Raw genomic sequence first — 18,825 nt, 5'->3', positions numbered from 1 at the left:
AAGTTACCAACTTAATCTATTGAAAAACAATACTATCTACCAAAGGATGTGTTACCCATAAAGCTTAATTGTGGCAATTTTGGGAGGTGAATTAAATATGACTGAAGAAGCTTCGTTGAAAATTTTGCATTTGTTGCATGTAGATGAACAGGAAGCGTGTTAACTAGTCTAAACCTAATTATTTTCAAATTCACATATTTAAATTCATATGATATAGTGGCCTAAAAGCCTCCTCCTTGACGACTAGTGTTCGTGACACCAGAATGTGGTTCACAAGCTTCCAAAGGAGAAAAACACCCAACAGTCCTACCCAGCTATGACATATAGGAGCCCCAACAGTGACCACCACGGCATGACAGCCTAACAGCAGTGGTTCCTGTAACTTGGTGATAACCAACAGCTCTCTAATTAGATGTAAGAACCTCTCAGGAAGGAAACCTAGCCAGCTAGTCAGGGCTAGTGAAGCCGTGAATCTTGGAGGGGAACCTATAATGCCGCTTTATTAAACCAGCCTAATCCCTAACTACATTCCAAATATTTGTCATTCTACCCAGAGATAGGTGTCGTCCTCACCTCTCATCAAGGAAATTTCTTTTGGCAACGTATGGAGACCATTACAGAAAAACACAATGAACCAAAATGCTGAATGGCGGTGCTCAGTCCCAACTGATAACATCTACATTGCAACTCCTGTACCTAAGGATCAAGGCTCGTTGAAGAAAAGGGGATGGAAAAATTGTAAGAGCTAGAGGATCAGGGAGTTTGCTGGGAGACTGTGCCTCCTAGGAAGGTTGGAAGCTGTACATAGAAAGTCTCACTAACATGACTGCCTAAGCATGAGCTGAACAAGGACAAGAATAGACATGCTAATGTGGCTAGAATTTCCCCTAGGAACGATGAAAACCTCACAGATAGGAACTTATCTATGATTAAAATGAAGATGTCTCATTCTGGCTCATTTTACCAAATGTCTTGTCAGAAAACCTTTAAAGAAAGATTTTCTTATTTCTATTGACAGGAATTGTATTTTATTTGCTGTGTGAATGTTATTTTTTGGAGAGTTTTTTATATATTTTTTAATAAAAATGTATTTACTTAGAAGCATTCAGAATGTCAACAAAACAACTGCAATTATGGAGTGGTATTCAGTTAACAGAACATCAATTATCTTTGTATAAGCTGCAGCAGAGACAACTGAAGACGAAAACAAAAAATAAAAAACAAAACAAAACACCTACCGTCCCCATATATAACTAATTTGTGCTGTGTACCAACAAGAACCTGCTTTAAATTTCCATACCAATTTACAAACCCAGACTGGACCAGGCAAGGTTAGTGGCTATTGAAGATACCACCAGGTCAGGGCTATCTGAAGACACATTCGTTAGTGTGTTAACTATATAAAAAGAGACACTATACAGTTTAAAAACAAATTGTACACAACCTTATATTTCATTTTTTTCTTTAAAAGGAGTGAGTTGTATACAGGGGGTTTAAATGCTTCATAGACAAGGAAAAAACTGCGCTAGAATCAACTTATTCATCATCATCCTCTTTTTCATCTTTGTCTTCCTCTTCATCCTCCTCCTCATCTTCCTCTTCCTTTTCTTGCTCTTTTCATCTTGACCACCCCCTTCTTCGTCTCCCCAGGTTTTCCTTCAGTTCTGTGGGCAGCGATAGCCTTTTCGTATTTTCCTTCAGCTCAGCAGGCTTCTCTTCACAGGGCTGCCTGTCGTCCACAGTGGTGTTGTTCCACATCTCTCCCAGCTTCTTTGCGGCATCAACGATGGACAAGCCAGGGTGTTCTCCTTTGATTTTGGGCAGTACTCAGAACAGAAAAAGAAGGTTGAAGGAGGAGCCTCTTGGGTGCACTGGGGTCTTTGAACTTTTTTTTTTTTTTTGGTCTCCCCTTGTGGGGGATGTAGGTTTTCATTTCTCTCTCATAAAGAGCCTTGTCAGCCTTTGCCATGTCTTCAAATTTCTCCTTTCCTTTAGCAGGCATGGTCTCCCCCTTCTCTGAGCACTTCTTCGAGAACTCTGAGAAGCTGACAGAAGCATCCAGGTGCTTCTTGCGCTCCTCTCTAGGTTTGCACAAAGAACGCATGTGAGGACATTTTGCCTCTCGCTTCTTAGGATCTCCTTTGCCCATGTTTAACTGATTTTCCTCTGCGAAGCATAGAGTCGCCCAGTGCCCATCTGGCTCTCACTTGCCCGGGCGCTGTCTCTATGGAGCTCAATACACTGCAATGGCTGTCTTTTTATATCTTTTAATAAGTAGTTAAATAATGAGATCTCAACAAAAAATGACTTTATGAGTTTGTGAAAAAACAAATCTGAGTGTCCAGTTTGTATGTCTTTCTTTAGCTATACTTACTGATATTTATACTTTTGAAATTCTCCTAATATGGATTTTGGACAGTATAGTGTATTCACTGACTTTGTGAAGTGGTATATAAGTTTATGATTTCTTTGTGTAAGTGGTATTTTCTATACAGTGATAAATACTGATGTTATTTTTTTTTTTAAAGAATTACCACTATATGGCTGGGCAGTGGTGGCACATGTTTTTAATCTTAGCACTTGGGAGACAGAGGCAGGCAGATTTCTGTGAGTTCTAGGTCATCCTGGTCTACAGAGGTAGTTCTAGGACAGCCAAAGCTATACAAAGAAACCCTGCCTCAAAAAAAATAAATAAAAGAATTACCATTATACATAACAATATTGGGTGAATCTGAATAATTTATTTTGAGGATAAAAATCTAGTCACAAAAGATGTACACTGTGATTCCACTTATGTGAAATTGAAGAAATAGTGGTGACATAATTAAAAATAATGGCCGGGCGGTGGTGGCGCACGCCTTTAATCCCAGCACTCGGGAGGCAGAGCCAGGCGGATCTCTGTGAGTTCGAGGCCAGCCTGGACTACCAAGTGAGTTCCAGGAAAGGCGCAAAGCTACACAGAGAAACCCTGTCTCGAAAAAACAAAAAAAAAAAAAAATAATAATGATTACATCTAGTATGTTAGAATACTGACAAAAATAAGTTAAGTGATTCTTAATACCTTGATAATTTCCAGTCGGTTAATATATCCAGTGTCACTTGAAGAAAACTGACTTCTCCCTTTCCCAGGAGCTATCATTTGCACATTGCTTCTTGGCCAGTGTTGGGACCCTGTGCCCACCTCCCTTCATTTGCAAGGGTTTTGTCTGGCTTGAGCCTGTGCTGATCTTGTACATGCTGTCACAGTCTCTGGGTCCATACATACGTCTTCCCTGTGTGTCTGGAAAATGCTGTTTCCTTTACATCATCAGACCCCAATGACATTTTTAACCGGTCAAATTTAATTTATACTGATAATTTAAAATATAAAAGTTAGACATATTAAAGGAATACCATTAGTTTGATTCATAGTGTAATATTTAAATTAGGCCAAGGACATCTGTCTCATCAAACATTTATCATTTCTTCAGTAAAAACATTCAAAATCTTTTCTGAATGTTTTGAAGTACACAGTACACATACCCTTCTATGCAATAGCACAGTGGAGCATCTTTTGCTCACCTTTAACATAGTATCTATCCATTGGTCAACCTTTGCTTATCATCCCTTTCCTGCTTACTCTCCTCAGTCTCTGGCAAACACCATGATCCTCTCAACGTCTGTGAGAGCAACTTTTCTATATTCCATGTTTGTCTTTCAGGGCCCGACTTACTCATTTAACATGAGATTCCCAGTTCTAGTTGTATAATTTGAAAGACAGGATTTCATTTTTTTTTATGGCTGAACAGTATCCAGTTGTGTTGTTTTCTTGATTCATTCTTTTGTTTATAGAACAATCACTTCCTCTGTTGGGTAAGAATAACGTTGCAGCGCACAGACAGCCTCTGACACACTGAATTTATTCCTTTAGTATAAATACCTAGTATCGAGATTACTTGAACTCACTGCAATTCTATTTTGCATTTCTTAGGCACTTTCATAGTGATTTCCATAACAGCTGTAAAAGTTTAGATTCCTGCCAACAATTCACGAGCATTCCTTTTACATCTTTGTTGGTATTCCTGGTTTTGTTTTGTTTGTCTTTTTAGTAACAGTCACTCCTAAATGGAATGTGGTAGTATTTAATTGTGGCTTTTACTTGCAGTTCCCTGATAATTAGTATGCTGACCATGTTCCATATACTTGTTGGTCATATGTCCTCTCAAAAGAACTGTCTGTTTGGGGAAAGTGGCATTTTAATCAATGATGTCAGCTTATGCAACCATGACATACCCAATGATCTTATAGCTGTCTTAGTTCAAGAACACTCTATAAGGCTCACATAATAGCAAAATAACCCAGTGAAACATATTCCATCAAGTAATACATGACTGCACTTTGAGATACACACACACACACACACACACACACACACACACACACATATATAATATACATACCTCAATAATATACATATATATGTATGCATTTGTGTATATATGTATATATGCATATATGTGTGTTTATAAACTTTTATTGAGGTGAATCAGATACTACAGGCTACACTAATATACACATATATAAGGTAACTTTTTAAGCGATAACTTTCAGTTGGAATTTCAGAGAAGAGAAGATAGCTGTACTGGCTAGTTTTATGTCAGCTTGACACAAGCTAGATTAGATTCATTTGGGAAGAAGAAATCTCACTAAGAAAATGCCCCAACCAGACCGGCCTGTGGGTAAGCATGTGTTGCATTTTCTTACTTAGTGATTGACGTAGGAGGGCTCAGCCTATTGTGGGGGATGCCATATCTGTACAGGTGGTTCTGGGGTATTTAAAAAGGCAAGCTGAGAAAGCCTTGGAGAGCAAGTCAGTAAGCAGTACTCCTTCACGGTCTCTGCATCAGTTCCTGCCTCCAGGTTCCTGCCTTGAGTTCCTGCCCTGACTCACCTGGATGGTGGATCAATCCTTTTCTCTTCAAGTTCACGGTGTTTTATCCCAGCAATAGAAACACTAAGGTGATAACATTGCATATTTGACATTGATTTAGTCATCCAAGGATGTCCAAAGCCATGTTACTCACTATAATTTAGGAACACAATATATGGATACGCATTTTGAGAGGAGTTTGAATGGAGATAACTTGTGTGGGTGGACAATTTTGATCCCAGAAAACACACTGAGCAGTGAGCACTTGCTACAGGAATAGCCTTCCTTACCTCAATTGGATTTCTGTAGAAGGACTGTCCTCCAGATGATGGAAAAGACATGGCAATAATACGATCTGGAAGCCAAAGGGATAGCTATGATGAATATTGTAATAGAGATGATACAACATGCAAAAACTTCATCTACATATAACAAAACTTTTTTTTTTACAAAAAATAACATTCAGGATAGAAAAAAATAACACATTCTCAGAGTAATCAAAATGATATAATACATTAAATTACCCAGTACAATAATAATCATTAAAATGAAACAGTGATCTTAAGACTCAATTGGTTCATCCATCTATGGGCCTCAGATTTTTGTTGGCCTAAGTCCACGCTCCCTCAGTGTCGGTAAAATGTCTTTTCTTTAATAAACCAAAGAAAGCATCCTTAATTCCAGTAAACACAGAAACTGCCAGAGTGCTTTCCAGAACACATGAGTCAGGAAATCTGAGACCAACGGAGTAGAAACCTCAGTTGGTGGAGTTGAAAGAAGCTTGAAAAGTCTCTAGGGATCCTTGAGATAACAGTTAGCTATGAGAGCTGAATAAATGAAACTCCAGCTAAAAATATTTCAGCCAAAAATCTACCCCACCGCCTGTACTACAACAAAGTAGTTCTGGTTTGAAGGGGCATAAGTAGATACGTCCATTGCCAGGGTCACACTGCCATGATGACATGCGCACTACTACATAAAGAATGCTTTGAAATACCATGGCAGAAATAAAAGAGAGCGTAGCATCTCTCACTCACACACAAAATGCAAAATCTTGGGCTGGGCAGTGGTGGCGCACGCCTTTAATCCCAGCACTTGGGAGGCAGAGGCAGGCGGATCTTTGTGAGTTCGAGGCCAGCCTGGTCTACAGAGCGAGATCCAGGAAAGGCGCAAAGATACACAGAGAAACCCTGTCTGAAAAAAAAAATGCGAAATCTTTCTGAACAGCAGCATCAGGTAAGCTTCACGAACCAGTAACGTAAGTGAGGTCCAGGTCAAACCCATCCTTCTTGAACCGTCTTTTGTTTTTGGAAACCTAGATTGGAAAGTCATAACGTCAGAAAACATGAATCAGCAGGAAAAAGAACACAATATAAAGATCTACAACCTCAAAAGCGTTCCCCGAAACAGAAAACAAATGCGTGCTGCCACTCACCAGCTGCCTAGTCAGCTTTTCAAGGTGCCTTTTTTGGTGAGCCAGCTGCAAAATTCTTATCAGAATAAGAAGTCGCAGAGGTCGAAATAAAACCGCCAATCTAAGAAAATGTATAGATAAAAAGTTAAATACTCATATTTTTTTTTTGCTAGAAAAAAACAGAATATTTGGTTACTATGGATTAAGTTGAACAGTTTTATAATTATTTATTTGTTTATTTTGGGTGGTGCTGTGGGTCCAGTCCCAGATCCTGTGAGGGCTTGGCAAGTTGCTCTACATTGAGTGATGCTTCTACTTCTGTACTCAGTTTGGAACAGTGGTTCTTGGCCAGGACAGTGTTGTTTTACCCCTATGTAGAAGATAATTGTCAATGTCTAGAGACACGTTTGGTTGTCATACTATTATGTGGGTGTGTTGCTACTCTATCAAGTGGATACAGGCTAGGAGTCCTGATAAACCCTTCACCATGAATGACATCATTTCCCAGAATGATCTGGCCTAAAATGTCAATGATGCTAAGTTTGGGGAAGACAGACTCAGAATTTGTGGTTTAACATCAGAGTTTTTCTGTTCTTTTCTTTCCGTGTGTGTGTGTGTGTGTGTGTGTGTGTGTGTGTGTGTGTGTGTGTGTGTGTTCATCAAAACATTGCTGGTATTATATATATCAATGAACAGGGAATCGCTACTACCACTGGTGGAGACACATCAGAAAATAGACCGAAATATTAACCAAGTATGCTTGCTGGTGTTTCTCCTATCATCAAAAACACCAAGGTAGAGAACTACTGTTCTCAGACTCTGGGTCTTTAATTTGAAGCCATATGAAGAAGCCATCTGAAAGAGCTCTTTAAAGTTCTTTAAAGCAGAGGGGGTGGTTCGTCGGTTAAGAGCACTTGTTGCTCTTGCAGAGGACCTGGGTCTGGTTCCCAGCACCCACATGACAGCTCACAACCACCTGCAACTCCAGTTCCAGAAGATTCAATGTCCCGCTCTGGTTTCTGCAGGCACAGCTCACATACGGTGCATACATATACTCACATGCAGGCAAAACACCCACACACATAAAATAAAAATAGTAAGTCATTTTAAAGATAAAGCATGGGGTAACAGGCCCCAGAGCCCCTAATTCAGTGGCTATAAGGTAGCAATTGAGAGGTTGCTCAGGTTGTTTCAAACACACAACACATTTAGTTGAATCCTAGATTGAAGTCCTGGGAAGTTGGGGTACAGAAAGAAACCAGTTATTTGACAAATGAATAATACTATCCCCCTAATCTTCAGACCCACATATCTTTCTTTTCTCCATTGCCACAGTAAAAAGGAGGGTAAAGTGGGGGAGAAAAGGAAAAAGGAGGGGGGAAGTGGGGGGAGAGGGAAGGGTGAAGAGAGAACTCTTCTAATAGACCCTAAGATTTCTGACTTTGCCAGAGTCTTCTCATTTCTGCAACTATACTGCAAAACTTCCTCTCTGTGGCTGCCCACATTACCTACTGGTTTCTTGCTATGTTTATTACGTTTTAGAGATATTAATTAGAGTCATTCAAATTATTATTTTTTTTTTTTGGTTTTTCGAGACAGGGTTTCTCTGTGTAGCTTTGCGCCTTTCCTGGAACTCCCTCTGTAGACCAGGCTGGCCTCGAACTCACAGAGATCCACTTGCCTCTGCCTCCCGAGTGCTGGGATTAAAGGCGTGTGCCACCACCGCCCAGCCTTTTTTTTTTTTTTTGAGTCACTCAAATTATATACATGCTTAACACTCTCTTGGTTATGGGGAAGTCCCAGGACTACAGAACTTTATATCTAAGGCATTTGTGATTGAAGCACAAATGGGAATTTTGGGATAATTTCATAACGTTCTAAAGTTCGAGTTGATATAAGAGGAGTTAAGTCCAGTTTCTTCTCCCCTTTGTACGTTCTCTCTCTCTCTCTTTTTTTTTTTTTTTTTTGGTTTTTCGAGACAGGGTTTCTCTGTGTAGCTTTGCGCCTTTCCTGGATCTCGCTTTGTAGACCAGGCTGGCCTCGAACTCACAGAGATCCGCTTGACTCTGCCTCCCGAGTGCTGGGATTAAAGGCATGCGCCACCACTGCCCGGCTGTACGTTCTCTTATTCAGCGAAAGATTCTTAGTATGTATATCCTCAATGGGCCCCTAAATGCCAACATATTTTAGTTTCAAAGTACATGGGAATTTATATAAACATTTTGCTTTTAAACCACTCATCTGGCACAGTCAAGAGAGTTGAGTTAAAATGTTAAATAAAACCAGAGAAAACACAACAAAACAAAGGAAACAACCCAGAAGAACAAGAGAAACAAAAGAGGAGTTTTGAGAGGTAAGTCATGTTTCATACCTTGGGATATCTCTAAGAAACTTCTTGTCATAAAGTATGTAAGTGAGCGCAATGAGCAGGGTCACACCAATAACGACGGCGTCTAGGGTGTTCAGTAAATCAGAAAAATAATTCTGTTTCCTGGAGCAGGGAGATGGGACAGTTTCAGAGCACAAGTTATCCAACTCATCTTCATGAAGAATTCTATCTTCAGCCCTATTGGTAGTCTCAGGAAGAAGCAGGTGGGTTATCCTACACTCACCTGAGATTCTAACTGCTTACTGGCTCCTGGGCCCCACCCTGTCACCTGCATATAATTCTGTCCCAAGCACATATATTTTGTGGGGTATTAAGGTCGGCTGGAGTTGAGACCTGGCTGTGTAGCTTTTGATAGGGTAGAGGTACCCAAGCTGTTCATGCTTTTTTAAGTGACCTCAATAAACTCACTAGTTCACTGAAATAAAAAGAATCCTGTCTTAATGTGTTTAAAATGCATTGTCAAGACTACTAGACTAAGGGAAAAATACAACATCAATATAAAGTTTTCATGTGGTAAATTTATATTTATGCATGCATTTATCTATCTATCTATCTATCTATTGATCTATCACCTATGTATTTATCATCTGTCTAAATATCTACTGATCAATCTATCTGTCATCTATCTGTCTGTCTATCTATCTATCTATCTATCTATCTATCTATCATCTATCTAAAGCATCAAGATAGAAAGTCACAATTGATAAGAGACAGAAGCAAACCATTGGCAAGAGGCAAGCACTGCCTTCTCCTTTGTAGGTAAGGAAGGAGGATACTGTGCACTGCAGGGGAGCAAATGAAGCTGAATATGGAATTTAGAGAAACTGGGATTGTGAAACTATAAAAAGAAGAGACTTAATATGGTCTGCCTAGGGCAAAAACAGACTTCCTTTCTTCAGACATGATCACTGGTCTTCTAGAGAAAGTTTCTTCTGATTTTGAGATAACATCTATTTTTAGATTGATGTTTTCCAATTGTCTTAGTCAGGGTTTCTATTGCTGCAAGGAAATACCATGACCAAAAAGTAAGTTGGAGAGGAAAGGGTTTATTAGGTTTACACTTCCACTCTGATATTCATCACCAAAGTCAGTCAGGACAAGAACTCAAGCAGGGCAGGAACCTGGAGGCAGGAACTGATGCAGAGACCATGGAGGGGAGCTGCTTACTTACCAGCTTGCTCCTCATGGCTTGCTCAGCCTGCTCTCTTACAGAACCCAGGACCACCAGCCCGGGTATGGCACTGCACACAGTGGCCTGGGCCCTCCCTCACTGATCACTAATTAAGAAAATGCCCTACAGCTGGATCTCATGGAGGCATTTTCTTAATTGAAGTTCCATCCTTTCAGATGACTCTAGTTTATGTGCCTGTTTTGTGGTCTGAGTTCCATTAGGGTCCCTTAGAGGATTATTGGTGAGGGATTATTTATAGACGCATAGGCACCTTACCAATGGCTACACCACTGAAGAAAAGGTTGAGAGAACCCTTTTTAGACTGAGAAACTGGGCAGTGGACAACTGTCCTTAGCTCAAAACGGGGCAAGAGGATAAAGAAATCTCTTAGGAAAGGAGAGAAATTACACTCTGATGCTCTGAGAATAAAATGAAGTTGGAGAACTTAGTCTCTGACTCCCAGAGCAATCCAACCTCAAGGCATGGCTCACCCACCCACCTGCTTAGAAAACCAGAAGGCAAAGATCAAGGTCTGTCTACTGTGATTTTGTTGATGGAAAGAACCTGCCTCTAAACTCTTCTGCACGTCACTATAATTAATGTTATTTATTTTTGTTGAAATATGAATTATTTGTGGTGTATTCTTTAGTGTGTTATCAAATCTAATTTGGAATTCAAGTCAATCAGTGTTAACATTTGCACATCACTATGGTAGTTTGAATGTACTTGGCCCATATAATCTCATAGGGAGTGGCACCATTGGGAGGTAGGGCCTTGTTGGAGTGGGTATGGCCTTGTTGGAGGAAGTGTGCCACTGTGGGGGTGGGCTTTGAGGGTTCCTATGCTCAGGATACTGCCCAGTGTTTCAGTTGACTTCCTGTTGCCAGCAAGCCAAGATGTAGCCAGTTCTACATCTGCCTGCATGCTGTCATGCTCCCCACTATAATGATAATGGACTGAACCTCTGAAACTGTAAGGGAGCCACCCCAATGAAATGTTTTCTTTATAAGAGTTGCTGGGGTCAGAGTGTCTCTTCACATCAATAAAAACCCTAAAACAGAAGTTGGTACCAGGGACTGGGGCATTGTTGTGATGGGCCTGATTTTGTTTGGAGTAATAGGGACTTCAGGAGTTTTGGTTAGGATAGCAGTGAAATGCTTTAAGCACTGCTTAATAGGCCATACTAGTAGAAGCATGGGAGACAGTGGTGTTGAATGTGACTTGATGAACTGTGGGGATCAAGAGGCTTCAGAGGAGAAGAATGCCAGTCTGTGGCACAGAGACTGGTCTTGTGACACTTTGGTGAAGAAGGTGGCTGCCTTTTGCTCTGGTCTGAAGATTTTGCCTGAGGCTAAAGTAAAGAGTTTGGGATTAATTCCACTGGCAGAAGAAATCTCAAAACAGCCTAATATAGACTCTGTCATGTGGATATTAGTGGCCACTCTAATGAAGACTTATAATGAAAAGAAGTGAGCTGAGCAGGGTAAATTACAAACTGTAAATTTTGAGGAGAAAAAGAGCACCAGAAAGTGGAATGGGGACTGGAGAGATGGCTCAGAGGTTAAGAGCACTGGCTGTTCTTCCAGAGGACCTCAGTTGAATTCCCAGCAACCACATGGTGGCTCACAACCATCAATAATGAGATCTGGTGCCCTCTTCTTGCATACAGGCATATTGTATACATAATAAATAAATCTTAAAAAAAAAAGAAAGAAAGTGGAATGGAGCTAAGTCTTGTGTTAAAGGAGATAAATGGATTAAGAAATTGAATAAAGGGAGTGGTGACTTTAGGGTGAGCTCCCACCTAGCTAAGTTTCCAATTTGTGAAAAGGAGCTAAATAAAAGCTTAGAGCCAGGTGTGGTGGGGCACACCTTTAATCCTAGCACTGGAAAGGCAGAGGCTTATAGATCTCTGAATTTGAGGCCAGCCTGGTCTAGTGACCCAGTTTCAGGACAGCCAAGCTTAGGCAGTGAAGGACAGAAAGATGGTGAAGATGTAATTGAGTGAGGGAGCTATGTTCCAGCCCCAGCAAGCAGCAAACCTTGGCAGCTTCAGCCCAAGTTATCAGGGGTGTTGCTGAATAGAGGTCTAAAGAGGCCATTTTGTGAAGTTGTAGAGTTGAAGCCTGATTGCCCTGGAGACCCCAAGATGTTGGAGATGCTAGAGTCGTGAGATACCTGCCAAGGAGAGCTGCTAACAGGGAGTAGAACCAGCCCAAGAGAAAGAAGTGTGTTGCAGTCAACAAAGCTGAACAGAGTTGGAGATCTAAAGAGCCTTTTGACATCAGGCATGCAGAGTTTGGAGTTTGCCCAGCTGGGTTTCTGGTCTTGCTTTGGCCCAGGATTTCCTCACTATGCTCCCTTCCTTACATTTTGGAATGGTAATGTATATTCTTTGCCATTATATGTTGGAAGTATGTGATCTGTTTTTTTTATATTAATTTTACAGGGGATTACAGGTAAGAGATTGTGTGAATCTCAGAAGAGACTTTGAACTTTGGACTTTTGAACATTGTTGAGACTATGATAGACTATGGGAACTTTTGAACTTGGACTAAATGAATTTTTCATTATGATATTGTTATAAGCTTATGGGGGCCAGGGAGTGAAATGTGCTAGTTTGAATGTAATTGACCGCCTTAATCTCATAGGCAGTGGAACTATTAGGAAGTGTGGCTTTGTTGGAGTGGGTATGGCCTTGTGAGAGGAAGTGTGTCACTGTGGGGGCAGGTTTTGAGGTTTCCTATGCTCAGGATACTGCCCAGTGTCTCAGTTGACTTCCTGTTGTCTGCAAGATGTAGGACTCTCAGCTACCCCTCCAGCACCACATCTGCCTGCATGCTGCCATGCTCCCCACCAGGATGATATGAAACTGTAAGCAAGCCTCCCCAATTAAATGTTTTCTTTATAAGAGTTGCCATCCATGGTCATGGTGTCTCTGCACAGCAACAAAAACTCTAGACAATCACATACATGTTCCTTTTATTCATGTACATATAGGCACAATGGTTGCCTGGCTCGTCCTTGACACCCTTTTAATCTTTAGCAATTGAGAAAATCATCTACAATACATTGTTGTAGAATAAAGGCCCAATAATAGCACTGATAAAGCTGCTCTCCATAAAACCGGTTTTCTATGACTGCTCTTCTGTGGAACGTGCCTAGAAGGAGAATCATTTTGACGAAGAAGGACCCATTTGGTTGAGCTGATCTGACAATTCTTACAGGATACTTTTCATATTACTGTAAAAATGGCGTTATGCTTTAAAAAGAAAAAAAAAGCAGAATCACACTTACCCTTCTACGTACACTCGAAGGAGAACATCCACGAGGAAGAACAAAGCAATAGCTAAAGAAAGTGAGCGGCATCCCAAAGGAATATAAAAATTGCTGTTGTAGAGATGCAGATCTATAGCCATAAGAAATATGTCCAGAAAGATCAGCAGAATTCCAAATATTCTAAAATGAATAAGCAAAGAGAGCAGAGGTATTACCTCCACAGTCACAACATTAAAGCCAATGCTCAGATACCCCCAAAAGTCCTCATTTAGAGCTAAACCATCCTGTGGCAGAAAGAACAATCCTGCTTCAGAATCCTAAGAAAATGTTCAGCTTTTCACCCAATAAAAGCGGAGGTTAGTAGATCAGATCTGCACCAAGTCCCTCCACACTTCCTACAGCAGGGATGCCACTTTAGCACGCCAACCTAGAACCACAAATCTAAATAAAAGTCACAAGCTTCTTAGTGTGAACACTTTAAATACTCAGAATTCATAAGGTGGTTTTTTTTTTAACAAATTTCTCACAATAAATGAAGTCACATTAATCCAAATAAGTTTAAGACTTTAGCAACAAAAAGAAGTGGAAGCATGAATAACATATTCCTTTTAAAAACACTTTAACCAGTAAATATATGATTATATATTCATAGGTTCACACATGGATCCTGCACACAGGACAGATACATGAAAAAGAACTCAATTCCATAAATATTGCTTGGATATTTATTAATTAAATATTAATTGAACTCTTAAAGAGTGCCTAAGCCTTTTCTTGCGCAGTCTCAAAAAACTCCTTATAAGTTGATTATTTTCCTAAACTACAAAGATGAATCAACTCAACTGTAAAGTGTGTTTTTAAACAACTACTGATTCAATTAAAATATTACTGGGGTTGGGGATTTAGCTCAGTGGTAGAGAACCAAGGCCCTGGGTTTGGTTCTCAGCTCCAGGGGAGGGGGGAATATATATATTACTAACTTGCCAGGTGGTGGTTTAATCCTTTAATCCCAGCAATGGGGAGGCAGAGCCAGGAGGATCTCTGTGAGTTTGAGGTCAGCCTGGTCTACAGAGCGAGATCCAGGACAGGTACCAAAAACTACACAGAGAAACCCTGTCTCAAAAAACCAAAAAAAAAAAAAAAAGTTTTTAAAACATATTATTAACTTGGGAGTTAGCAAGATAGTTCAGGAGTAAAACACCTGCCACTCAATCGTGAAGACTCAAGTTTCATCCCCAGTACATACACAATGGCAGGGGACAGGACAGTGCAGCACCTGTAATCCCAGCCCCAGGGAGGTAGATACATAAGAATCCCAGGAACTCACCGGCCAGTCAGCCTGGCCTAAGTGAGCACCATGTACAATGAGAGATCCTATTTTAAAAAACAACAAGATAACAAAACATTGAAGAAGATATCCAACGTTGAGTTGTGGACACACACACACACACACACACACACACACACACACACACACCTGCACAAATAGGTACAACACCATACACATACAATAATGATTTTAAAGGAAGCAATTACATTGTATAAATTTTAATAATCATGTAGAAAAGAAATCTAATTAAATAGTAAAATATTTCTGGAATGAGTAATTTGGGGTGTATAAAGCATTTACTAGAACATTTAGTCTGTAATTACAGAATTTGAAAATGTATGCTTTCTTATTTTCACATTTATGGGTAGAAAAATACCCAAATCTAAATATGCCACTATTTAGATTTGAGCCAAGGTTATTTCTTTGTACATCTTACTGTTCAGTCTTAACTAAACCTCTAAGGCAGATTAGATCACATCAAGTGTGGATACATGAGCTAATTTGCAACATAGTGAGAATGGACGTTCTTTCATTTTGTTCTCTCTTGCCTTTTTTGGGTCCTTTCTCATTAAACTTTAAAAATTAAATGTCATAAACATTTAATTACTTCCACTTCAAGACCCTCACATACCTGAAGGTGACTGATGACACCAGGTAATGCACCATTTTTGTGATCGTGGTGCTGTGAAAGTTAGTAAAATTAAGTCAATCACATGTGAGTTTAGCCAAAAAAAATCCCCTTATAAGTATGAATTTTAAAGAAAAGTCCTCATAAGACATACACCAAAATGTTCTGTGTTAGTAACTGAAATGTTTATGCTTTTGCTTTTTTGTGTTCTTATCTAGAATATATGTGACTACACCATGCTTTGGATACTTAGTAACATATCTTTGCATGTAAAGCTCTAACTCCAAATTGAAGGGGCAATTAAGCTTGGGACCAACCAAAGAAAGCATTATGGTATGGAGATGGAAAAGGGTGGTTTTTACAAAAGTGTTCCAATGTCAGTTCTTCAATTAGCAAATTAGGATCTTGGGCAAGTCATCAAGCTTAGAGATACCTCAGTGTCCTAGCAACAAAATTATGGATTTCTTTTTAAAGATATAAACTAAAGGAGCACTCTCAAACTGTTTCTGTAAAGCCAATATTTTTCTAATACCCATGCCAGGTAAAGATACAACAAATCTACAGGTAGATATTCCTTATAAACATAGATACAAAAATCCTCAGTAAAGTACTAGCACACTGACTAGAAACACATATTTACAAAATCATTCTCCAGGATAACGTTGGCTTAATCCTGGAAATTCAGTGTTGTTTCAACATACATAAGTCAATAAAGATAGTACATCATACAGATAACTTGAGAAAAATCACATGATTATTTCAGGAGATGTAAAAACAGCCTTTGGGAAAATCCAACATGCTTTATAATAAAAGCCCTAGAGAAGCAGAACTGGAGGTGTCACTCCCCAACATAATAAAGGATATATATATATATATATATATATATATATATATATATATATATATATATATGACAAATCCACAGCTACATTGTCCTAAATGAAGAAGAACCCAAAGCAATTTCACTAAAATCAGGATGACACAGGGCTGCAGTTATCCCCACAATACAGTGCTGGAAGTGCTAGCCACAACAATAAGGCAGGAAAAGGAAATTACAGCTCTACAAATAAGAAGTCAACTTCTCCTTATTTGCAGATGATATGATATTGTACAGAGATCCCAAAATTCTACCAGAAAACTGCTAGAAATAATGGACAGTTTCGGCAAAGTGGATGGTCCACAGTCAGCTCATAAAAAGCAATAGCTTTTCTTTTTTCTTTTTCTTTCTTTCTTTCTTCTTTTTTTCTTTTTTTGGTTTTTCGAGACAGGGTTTCTCTGTGTAGTTTGGTGCCTGTCCTGGATCTCGCTCTGTAGACCAGGCCTGCCTTGAACTCACAAAGATTCGCCTGGTTCTGCCTCCCAAGTGCTGGGATTAAAGGCGTGTGCCGCCACTGCCCAGCCCAGCAATAGCTTTTCTGTACATCACAACTTGGCACATACAGAGACAGAGATCATGGCCACACCCTGATTTACAACAGTATCGAAGACAATAAAATATCTTGGAATAAACCTAACCAAGGAGGTGAAAGACCTCTACATTTTCAAATCTCTGAAGAAAGTGATTTTGAAAGACACCAGAAAATGGAAAGAGATCCCATGTTCATGGATTCATAGCACTGATCCTACCAAAAACAATTTACAGATTTAATTCAGTCTCAATCAAAATCCCCATCTCATTCTTCACAGAAATAGAAAAGATTATATGGAACCAGAAAAGAACCTGAACAGCCAAAGCAGTCCTGAGCAAAAACAACAACAAAAAACAAAACAAAACAAAACAAAAAAATATTGGAGGGATTGACATTTCAGACCTCAAGATATATTGTAATAAAGCAATAATAAAACCAATATGGCACATCACAAAAAGAAACATGTATATTAGTGGAACAAAATCAAAGGGTCAAGTATTGTAATTACAGCTTTTTCATACCTGACAAAGAGGCAAAAACACACACAGGAGTAAAAACCACATTTTCAACCAATGGCGCTGGGAAACTTGGACATTCACATGCAGAAGACTTAAATTAGACCTGAATCTATTACCCAAAATTAGATGCAAGTGGATCAAAGACCTCAATTTGAAACCTGAAAACACTAAAACTGCTAGAAGAAAACATGGGCTTTTCCTACAAGATCCAGAACTCCGTTCGCTAAGGAATTAAGGCCAGAACTGATGAGTGGTACACCTTGTAAAAAGAAAACCCTCCTGTGCAGCTAAGGAAATAATCATTTGAGTGAAGAGAAAACCTACAGAATGTGAGACAATTTTTGCCAGGTATACATCTGATAATCCATATTTAGAAGATACAAAGAACTTAAAAAATAAGAAGTCCAGGAAAAATAAATGATCCAATTAAAAATAAATTATATAATTAAAAAGAATAGGCTAGGAATCTGAACAGAATTCTCAATAAAGGAAATAAAAATGGCTTAAAATACTCAAAGAGTGTTTATCATCCTTAGCAAACAGGGAAATGCGAAATCAAACGACTTGAAGGTGTCATCTCCCTGCATTCAGAAGAGCTATAATCACAACACGGCTGATAACAAATGCTAAGGAGGGTGTAGAGAAAGAAGACCCTCCTCCACTGTTGGGAGGAATGCAAACTTGTGCAGTCATCCTGGAAATCAGTATGGAAAATCCTCAAAAATATCTCTAAAAAGCTATTCTATGACCCAGCTATACCACTCCTGGGCATACGCCCAAAGGACTCACCATCCTACTCCAAAGACACTTGTTAAACCATGTTCATTGTTGTTTTATTCACAATAGCTAGAAAATGGAAACAACCTAAATGTCCTTTAGCAGATGAGTGCATAATGAAAATGGGATACATTTACACAATAGAATACTATTTATCTGTAAAGAAAAATGCAATCAGGAGCTTTGTAGGTAGACAGATGGAACTAGAAAGAAGGAACCCAGACTCAGAAAGACAAATGCTACATGTTCTCTCTCCCCTGCAGTTCCTAGCTCCAAACCTTCAGAGGTGGGTATACAACAAGGAGTAAACACAGAAATTAGGAAATGTAAAGGAACCATAGGTGGAGGAGGAATTGAGGGGAGAACAGCAGGATGCAGGTGATAGGAAGCTTGTTTGTTTGTTTGCCTGTTTTTCCAGACAGGGTTTCTTTGTGTAGTTTTGGTTCCTGTCTTGGATCTTGCTTTGTAGACCAGGCTGGCCTCGAACTCACAGAGATTCACCTGGCTTTGCCTCCCGAGTGCTGGGATTAAAGGCATGCGCCATGGCCACCCGGCCAATATGAAGCTTTTATACTTCAACTAAGCTCACTTTCTTGGAGTGGAGTAAAAAAAAAGTTCTCATGTGGTCTTCATTTACCATGAACATTCCTTGTTCTCCCTCTCTGTTGTTGATCCAGCTGGGATCTCCCGCTCCCTCAAGCTCTCTTTCCCTCGACCCTCGCCCTTCATTACCCCCACTCATATCCAGACTGTTCATGTAGATCTCATCCATTTCTCCGTCACTGGGCGATCCCCGTGTCTTTCTTAGGGTCCATGAAGACCACATGAGAATAGGAAGAAGCAAAGTGCTAGAGAGGCCCACAGAAATCCACAAAGATGCCCCCACAATAGACTGCTGGCAATGGTCGAGAGACAGACCGAACTGACCTACTCTGGTGATGGGATGGCCAAACACCCTAATTGTCGTGCTAGAAACCCCATCCAATGAATGAGGGGACTGG

At 39.7% G+C, this 18,825-nt stretch overlaps 1 protein-coding gene across 1 annotated transcript in view; it reads right to left on the bottom strand.

Annotated features, from left to right (window-relative positions):
* LOC128119455 (phosphatidylinositol 3,4,5-trisphosphate 3-phosphatase TPTE2-like) overlaps nt 1-18,825 on the bottom strand; it is an 81,323-nt gene that overhangs the window by 40,684 nt on the left and 21,814 nt on the right. The window contains exons 8-13 of the mRNA XM_052752842.1: nt 15,124-15,174; nt 13,181-13,342; nt 8,695-8,814; nt 6,345-6,444; nt 6,161-6,224; nt 5,200-5,264 (exon numbers count right to left, since the gene is read on the bottom strand). Coding sequence (XP_052608802.1) covers nt 5,200-5,264; nt 6,161-6,224; nt 6,345-6,444; nt 8,695-8,814; nt 13,181-13,342; nt 15,124-15,174 — 562 coding nt within the window. The remainder of the gene's footprint in view (nt 1-5,199; nt 5,265-6,160; nt 6,225-6,344; nt 6,445-8,694; nt 8,815-13,180; nt 13,343-15,123; nt 15,175-18,825) is intronic.

This window comes from Peromyscus californicus, unplaced genomic scaffold, assembly GCF_007827085.1.
Source record: "Peromyscus californicus insignis strain IS unplaced genomic scaffold, ASM782708v3 Scaffold_23__1_contigs__length_62951481, whole genome shotgun sequence".
Lineage (NCBI taxonomy): Eukaryota > Metazoa > Chordata > Mammalia > Rodentia > Cricetidae > Peromyscus > Peromyscus californicus.
The sequence above is the reverse complement of the archived record's forward strand: the minus strand, read 5'-3'. Positions and strand labels throughout refer to the sequence as shown.